The sequence below is a fragment of the Chroicocephalus ridibundus genome, chromosome 9, assembly GCF_963924245.1.
Source record: "Chroicocephalus ridibundus chromosome 9, bChrRid1.1, whole genome shotgun sequence".
In the NCBI taxonomy this organism is placed as follows: Eukaryota; Metazoa; Chordata; class Aves; order Charadriiformes; family Laridae; genus Chroicocephalus; species Chroicocephalus ridibundus.
In genome coordinates, this window is record NC_086292.1 from 5,984,208 (window position 1) to 5,992,050 (window position 7,843).

General features: G+C 52.4%; 1 protein-coding gene across 9 annotated transcripts; it reads right to left on the reverse strand.

Annotated features, from left to right (window-relative positions):
* Positions 1 to 977: 977 nt before the first annotated feature.
* On the reverse strand, positions 978 to 6,979 carry RAB9B (RAB9B, member RAS oncogene family). 9 transcript variants are annotated; one of them, XM_063346890.1, is made up of 4 exons: positions 6,866 to 6,901; positions 6,513 to 6,597; positions 6,026 to 6,073; positions 978 to 4,320 (listed from the first exon to the last, which is right to left on the reverse strand). In XM_063346890.1, exons 3-4 carry the CDS (start codon positions 6,042 to 6,044, stop codon positions 3,680 to 3,682), a joined length of 660 nt encoding a protein of 219 aa, XP_063202960.1. In that variant the 5' UTR covers positions 6,045 to 6,073; positions 6,513 to 6,597; positions 6,866 to 6,901; the 3' UTR covers positions 978 to 3,679. The 9 variants fall into 9 exon arrangements, with proteins under 9 accessions (XP_063202960.1, XP_063202964.1, XP_063202961.1 ...); XM_063346894.1 differs by lacking the exon at positions 6,866 to 6,901 and adding an exon at positions 5,133 to 5,202; XM_063346891.1 differs by lacking the exon at positions 6,513 to 6,597 and having other exon boundaries at positions 6,866 to 6,910.
* Positions 6,980 to 7,843: the final 864 nt, after the last annotated feature.

A 7,843-nucleotide genomic window follows, 5' to 3' on the forward strand; every position in this document is an offset into this window, starting at 1 on the left:
CTCACTTCTTCCTTTGGAGACATTCCTTTGCCTTCCAGGGGGATTCATCCTGTCCCCAGCCCATGAAAAAACCCACGGAGCCCTCCGCTACTGCTCGCGGTGGCCAAGTGAGGAATGAGGGAACAGCCTCACCATCGCTCCTGCTTCTGCCCCACATTTTCTTACAAACATCTCACAACAGGGGAGTCAGTGGTTCTGATGGTTTTAGACAGACCCTCGCAGATGTGAGACAGCCTCATTCAACCCCCATGTCTCCTCCAAGGCCGGGACCATCTCCCACCAGGACGCGTTGGCTCTCTGCTTTCAGCTGTGTTTTGAAACAGCTGAAGTAAGACGCTGGAGGCCCCCAGATACTCCAGCCCACATTTAAAAAGCAATATTTCCAAGGACTTTAAACCCTACGCTGCCTCTGGAAGTGCAGATAGGCAAACAGACGTGGAAGAAAAATAAACTAAAAGGTTCTGCCAACAGAAACAGCAGGCACAGATTCTGCAAACACAGAGAAAGCCTCCCAAAATAAGCAACCATCCTGGCAGGACAGCGGAAGAGAACAGTCCCCGTATGCTGATTTCTGCCTCAGCATCCTATGGAAATCATGCCTGGTTACAGCCCCCTGGAGCCCGAGGGACCGGTTCCAAGATCGCAGGAAGAAATCAAAGGAAAGTACCCGACTTGCTGCTGAGAGCCCAGGCTGGAAATTAAAATGTAGTGACAGAAGGAAGCGATGTGGAATATTTCTATTGCAAAAGTGTTTTCTGATGCACTCTTGAAAAGAAAAGGCTGGTCACTGGATTCAGCTGGTAAATAAGTTACATTCCTTCAACTCCTGGTCTGGCTAGCTATACTCAGGAATAACCAACCCCTTTGATCCCTTAGCGACTTCCCTCTGACACATTCTATAACCAACCCAATTCCACATCCCTCAGGAGAACAGGAGCCGACTTGAACTTTGATAAACCAAGAAGGCAGCCACTTCCTGAATTCACTTGAATACATCCATGTTTTATTTGCTTAAATAAAGGTAGAATCTCGGTTTTACAATGCCAGTTCTGTAGCAATAGCAACAACCGCAGCAGCATGAGTGGACACAGGGAGGGGATGGCTGTTGGCACTGAACTTTGCAACAAAGAGTTCAAAATCCTGGCTCCTTTGGAAATTGTGCGTATCATTTAAATTAAACAATTTAAATATATTATACTATACTTTTTTAAAATGGATTTTTAAAAACACATAAGCCTAATAAAATAGTTCGTTTTTTTTTTTTTTAAAAAAAGTCAACGATCTAATGTCTGTTAGGAATAAAAGATCCTGTGTAACACCCTCTGGCAATACATACCGTCTGCACAGCCTGGGCACAATGAGGCTCTTGAGCTTCAGCTATCAGCATCGACAGGCACCCAGGGTACTGCAAACAGCGTGCTGCACCCGCCCTCTCCCACAGGAGGTACCAGTCCTCGCACAGATCCCATGGGATCCCTCAGCAGCCCCTCTGGCAGCGCACAAGGGTCTGAGCTTGTTCCAGCACTGGGACCCTGTGCAAATGTGTCTGTTCAGAGATGTAAATCAGAACCACAGGTCACAGTCTGGGATCTCGAAGGAAATAACAAGCAGTGTTAAACTGAAAAAAAATCTAGAGGCCCGGGGACGCCAGACATTGGTAAATAAACAGTAACAATAACTTTACTATCCTGTAAAAATCTGTTGCACCTACAGAGGCAGAGCCTTCTCCTATACCTCAAGGGAGCTGGTTTTCCAGAGACTGCAAGCACTCCCTATCTATCCCTGCGAATGAGAGTGTTCAGCGCTGTTTAGAAATCCGATCCCTCTAAAGCACTTCGCATTAAAGCTTCAGTCCCTTACACACGTGGCTGCCCTGCAGAGAAGGGCAGGATCACCCTGAGTTCCCCCAGAGGAGACTCCCTGCATGCTCAGAGACTGCTTGGCGATGGGGATTAGCTGCCACCAGCCAGCACGAGGGCATGATTGCCCTGCTCCAAAGCACAGCATAAGTGAGGCTGCTTGATTTGAGCTACAAAATTTACCATCCAGTAGCCCATCACAGTGAGGATCACACTCAGCAGCTAGCGGAGACGTACTCAGGGAAGTTCTCCCCATGGCAGGATCCTGTGTGCTTATGGGCAAAGTCATAGTTTTGGACAAACACTTGCACGGGAAGTTGCAGGACATGAGGTTATAATGGTAAAGACAGCAGTCAGCAAGCACTCATCTCTGCTACACAGACAGCTTGGGACTAACACCTAGCAGGGGCAGGAGCTGGGATTGGCAAAGCCTGGTGTCCTTTTCTAGAAGGTTCCCTGTCCCCTCTGACCCTACCATTTTGTAGCCACCTTGAACAGAGGTTGAACCAGCGCAGCTCCCTCCCCAGTGGACTGAGCACAGCAGCCACTAACAAAGGCCACTTAAACGAGTGGACATCCTCTACCAGTAAAGTCTGTCATATGAATTACAGATTAAACGTACTGGACTCCCCATTCGGGAATAAGGGCCAGGACAATGGCATGAATTAGCTGTGCTCAGCAGCACCGCACCTGACACAGCAGGTAATAAAGTGAATGGTTCTATGATGCAGCATCCAGATGGGAACATCTGTGCTAAAGCAACTGAAGATGCTGATCTGCCAGCTAACGAAGCACAGTGGTCACCGGCCCTGCATGGGTGGATTTAACAGCTGACCACTGTTAATGGTCATGACTCCCCCAGCCACCTGCACACCTAGGAGACATTCCACCCACCCACCATCTGGTCTGCTAGAGAACGTCATCTGGACATGTGACAGAAACCAGCTGAAGTTTCACACTCCAGACCTCCTGAGTAACTCTAAACCCTTTGACATGACATCGTGAGCGTCCATATTGGTATTTTTCATCCAGGGCTTCAAGGTACAAGAAGCAAAATCCAGTGTTGAGCCTCCAGAAGAGACAAGGAAACATACATTAAACAAGCAGCAGACAGTCTCTCCACAAAATAACACTCACAGAAGACAAAGTTAGAGGTCAGGGAAAGCAGACCAGAAATAGGCAGCTACGGAGAGGTGATGCTGCCACAGGTCCATCTCTCCTTCATACGTTGCTTCATATCAGAGCTCTAACAATTCTCAGCACAATTCAGTCTCAGGACAGAATGCACTTATCCCAAACCACAGATACACACATCTCAGCCACACTAGTATTTGGCATTCTCGCAGTCGCGTGCGCTAGAGTCTCCACAACAGGTTTCGTTCAGTATGCTGAGCAGACTTTCCTTTGGCAGTAAGGTCATGAGTTTAGTGGGTCTAATATTTTTTTGAGTTCAGGACTAAAATACTTCAAAGAGTGTCTAGAGCGCTCTCAGCTTTGTTCCACAGGCAGTTCTTGGTACAGATCAGGTCACCAGTGTCTTTAGTGAATCTAAAGGACTTTAACCCAGTCCTTTAAACCTGCTAAAACAGGCAGAGATGGAAGCAGGACTACGCTCACGTGCTTTTTAACAGCTTCCTCCTGCAGATACATGCTCTGTGTCTGAAAACTCCAGCCAGAATTCAGATGGTGAGGCTGCAACTCCGCAGGGGCAAACCACCTAGTGTCCTTGTGGCCACTCTCCTCAGAGTGCCCCAGAGCTGCCCACGCTTATTCTAATCCAGCCACTGGCTCGAGCGAGGTTCCCGAAGCAGCAGTCACTCTTAACAGCAGGAGGACCCTGATTTGGAGCTGGAGTGCAGGTCAATGGTGTGGCCCAGCATGCAGTGCTCTAGCTGCTCCTCCACCGCCAGCACCTGTCGCACAGCCTCCTCAAAGGCTACTGCCACGTTGGTGTCATCCTTGGCACTAGTCTCCAGGTATGGATAGTTACCGTTTTCCATGCACCAGGCCTGGGCCTCCTCTGTGCTCACTTGTCTCTCAAGTTTGTCTATCTTGTTGCCCAGGACTACAAATGGGAAGTGTTCAGGGTCCTTCACGTCAGCATAATAGACAAACTCCTTCTGCCAATTACTGAGGTTCTCGAAGCTCTGCCGGTCGTCCACACTGAAGGTCAGCAGGCAGCAGTCTGCTCCCCTGTAAAAGGGGGTTCGCAGGCTCTTGAATCTCTCCTGTCCCGCAGTGTCCCAAATCTGGAGGGTCACAAAACGTCCATCCACCTCCAGGTCCCGGTTTAAGAACTCCACACCAATCGTGTGGAAAGCCTGTGAGTCAAACTTGTTGGTGACATACCGGTTCATGAGGGAACTTTTCCCAACTCCACCATCCCCAAGGAGAATGACTTTTAAGAGCAAGGACTTCCCACTCATTGCAGCAGGACAGAGGGGCGCAGTACCAAGGCAATCTGCAGGGTTCAGAAAGAGTACAAAATAGCTATTTGACTCATGGATTCTGCAGAAAGTTCCACACGAAAGAACAGAACATGGTATTTCCATCCCCATTTCTGAACAAGTTTTGCATATAGGAGGTAATCTCTCTTATTAGAGAGATTAGAGCTGGGAATTGGACAATCTTTCAGACACATAAGTCCTCCATCAAGTCACCACTGTAAGCACAAGGTGAGAACAACTGTTTAGTAACAATTATACTACTTTTGGTGAAAACTCTGTATCTGAAAGCTTGTCTAGTTTTTCCAAACATACCATTGCTACTTAAACACCTCTTCTGGCCTGTGTCCTCAGGCGATCACAGAAACCGCCAAATCACCAAGCCTTCCTTTCCACCGTACAATCACTAACTAATTTCTCCTATCTGACTTGCCCTACTGGAAGGATGCAAAAGATGTACAAGCCTAACATCAATACAAGTCATCTGGAAAACCAGTTCTTAATCACCCCAAGAACGCTGACTCACCTTACAAGTGGCACAGCACTTGTTTTCTGTGCATGATCTCTACAGCTCAGAAGGGGTTTCCCAGGAACAGAGATCCAGCTTACCTGCTGCTCTTTTCTGGCAATGCTTTTCGCAGGCCAGTTTGCTAGGGCACAGGTGCAAGTTCATATTGCAACAACCCCGACACCATAGGCTCTGTAGTCAGCAGTCACAAGAGAAAGGCCAAGTGCCAACCAGTCCTCCCTCTCCCAGGGACCTTCTGGAAGCAAAGGTAAAGGCCTGACACAGAACAAGAGCTTTGTTTGGCTGCTGTCCGTACTGTACCTGCTCTAGAAATACAGCGCTTCTGTCTCCAGGACTGTCCAGGGAACACCTTCTTCCAGCATAACAGTCACTAAAAACCAAACATCAGTCAGCAATGGTTGCCAGAGCTGCACTCAGTGCACTGCCTTTCAATCTGTAATGTTGACTCTGACTGGAAGAAGAACAGCAGAGCTCCAGGAAGCTGAAAGTGCAGTACTGATGGCTGGAGTAAAACAGGCAAGAACAAGGCGCTGAGGACAGTTTCCCTTGCCCTAAGTAAAACGGAACACAGCCCATTTCTGACCAGGGCAGAGCCAGTACATTATGGATGCTAAAGACAAAATAAGAAAAGAGTAAATTGAAGGAGCTCTGGCATGAGTGTACACGCTGTGTAACCTGTGTCTCCTCTCATTCCAGGGGATGTCGACAGCTTTGATCTGCTTGGCCTGCCTACCTACACACACGCTGGAATCTGATCTGAGGATCGAAGACGTACCTGAATCTTCTAACCAGAAGAGTAAGCCAGCTGGCAAGAGCCTGGTATGAAAAGAGATGGGATCTGGCTTGCTTACACCTGCTACCAACATTCCTGGGAAGGGTGTGGACATGCTTAGTGATGACACCAGCAGACCAACCTCCAACCAACCCAAACAGGAGCATTCAACACTGCTCAGATCAGCACTCCCATTCCTTCCAGGCCAGAAAACCACTTTCTGCATTAATCACAGGGGGGCCCTGTTCAACTTTGTTTCTGCTTTTTCTGCAGCTCCTTCAACCAGTGCTTACCACAAAGCCAAAATCAGAAACTTCTGCTTCTAGCTTGTTTCTGCAGAAAGTGCAGAAACTAACTAAAGGCTCACCAATTTCACTTCCCCTGCACAGAAACACCCCAAATCAAGCACAGCTGAACTAACCTGATGGTCCATGGGACATCTGAGAAGCATCTGTGCAACCCTGTGGTTCTAAAGAGCAAAATGCAAATGTCACAAGAGACAAACAGGAATTGCAACATAGCTCCCTGGGGCTGATAGCTTTGGGAAACTCTCCCCCCCCCCCCCGCCCCGAGCAGGTGAGCTGCTCAAAACCCTTGCTCTTCCTTTTCCAAACCCTTGCTCTTCCTTTTCCAAACCCTCGCTGAGGAAGAGGGTTAAGATGGCCCCTGTCCCCAGTCACCAAAGCCCTCCCTGACACACACCATCAGCCCTGACAAGAGTTTCCGTTTAGAAATGGTTCGCTGGCAAGTAACTAGCAGACGTTTTAAAAATGACTAATGGGTTATGCTAGGCTACTCCAGAGCCTGGCAGGTCAGCAGACTACTGACAGACAGACATGATACAGCCACGACACCGATGGGCACGCTGCCACCCATCACACCAGCGTTCGCTTGCAACCTGCGCTCACCGATTAGCCCTTGGCGAGCTATTTCGGAGGCAAACCTCGACTCGCAGCAGGACGGAACCCCCTCACGCAGCACGCCAGCACCTGCCTGCAGGGAAAAACAGCGGGGTGCGAAAGACTCTGCTCCCCAGGCCCTGGGGATCCCTCCGGCGGACCCCTACCTGGCCGCCTGGCCCTCGCCCGACCCGCAGGCCGCAGCGGCCGAGGAGAGGCGCAGGAAGGGGCGGGGGGGGGGGAGGACGCGGTGGAGGAACTGCAGCCGGCGACGGGGTGCTTGCCAGGGGCAAGGGGTGGCCCCGGTGGGCGGGGGGTGTCCAGGGGCCGGGGGAAATGGCGGTGGGCCCGCCCGCCCTTACCTCCCTCGGCGCCGCCGCCACCGCCCACCTGACCCGCCGCCCGCAGGTGCCGCCGCGTCCCGCGCCTGCGCAGCGCACGCGCCCGCCCGACGGCGGCCGCGCGAGGCGGCGGGGCGGGGCGGGGCCAGGTCAGGCATCGCCCCGCCCACCCGCGGGGGGGGCGTCCCGGCCCCGGCGCCGCCGTCACCCGTGTCCCCTCCTGCCGCCCGAGCGTCACCCCGCTCCGCACCGCCCCGCTCCCTCCCGTCGCTCCCCTCACACCCGTACCCTCCTGTCCCCATACCGCCCTCCTCAGTCCCCTCCTGTCCCCTCACAGTCCCCTCTTGTCCCCTCACTGCCCACCTCACTGTCCCCTCACGGTCCCTTCCTGTCCCCTTACTGCCCTCCTCAGTTCCCTCCTGTCCCCTCACAGTCTCGTCTTGTCCCCTTACTGCCCACCTCACTGTCCCCTCCTGTCCCCTCACGGTCCTTTCCTGTCCCCTTACTGCCCTCCTCAGTCTTCTCCTGTCCCCTCACAGTTCCTTCTTGTCCCCTTCCTGTTCCCTCACTGCCCTCCTCACAGTCCCCTCCTGTCCCCTCACAGTACCCTCTTGTCCCCTCACTGCCCACCTCACAGTCTTCTCCTGTCCCCTCACAGTCCCTTCCTGTCCCCTCCTGCCCCCTCACTGCCCTCCTCAGTCCCCTCACTGCCCTCCTCAGTCCCCTCCCGTCCCCTCAGTCCCTTCCTGTCCCCTCCTGCCCCCTCACTGCCCTCCTCAGTCCCCTCCCGTCCCCTCAGTCCCTTCCTGTGCCCTCCTGTCCCCTCACTGCCCTCCCCAGTCCCCTCCTGTTCCCTTCTGTCCCCTCACTGCCCTCCCCACAGCCCCCTCCCATCCCCTTTTTGTCACTTCATTCCCCGCTGTCCCCACACCGTCACCCCACTGCTGTGAGGGCAGGGGCAGTGGGACGCCTGCCCCGCGTCAGGCGAGCAGGACCAGG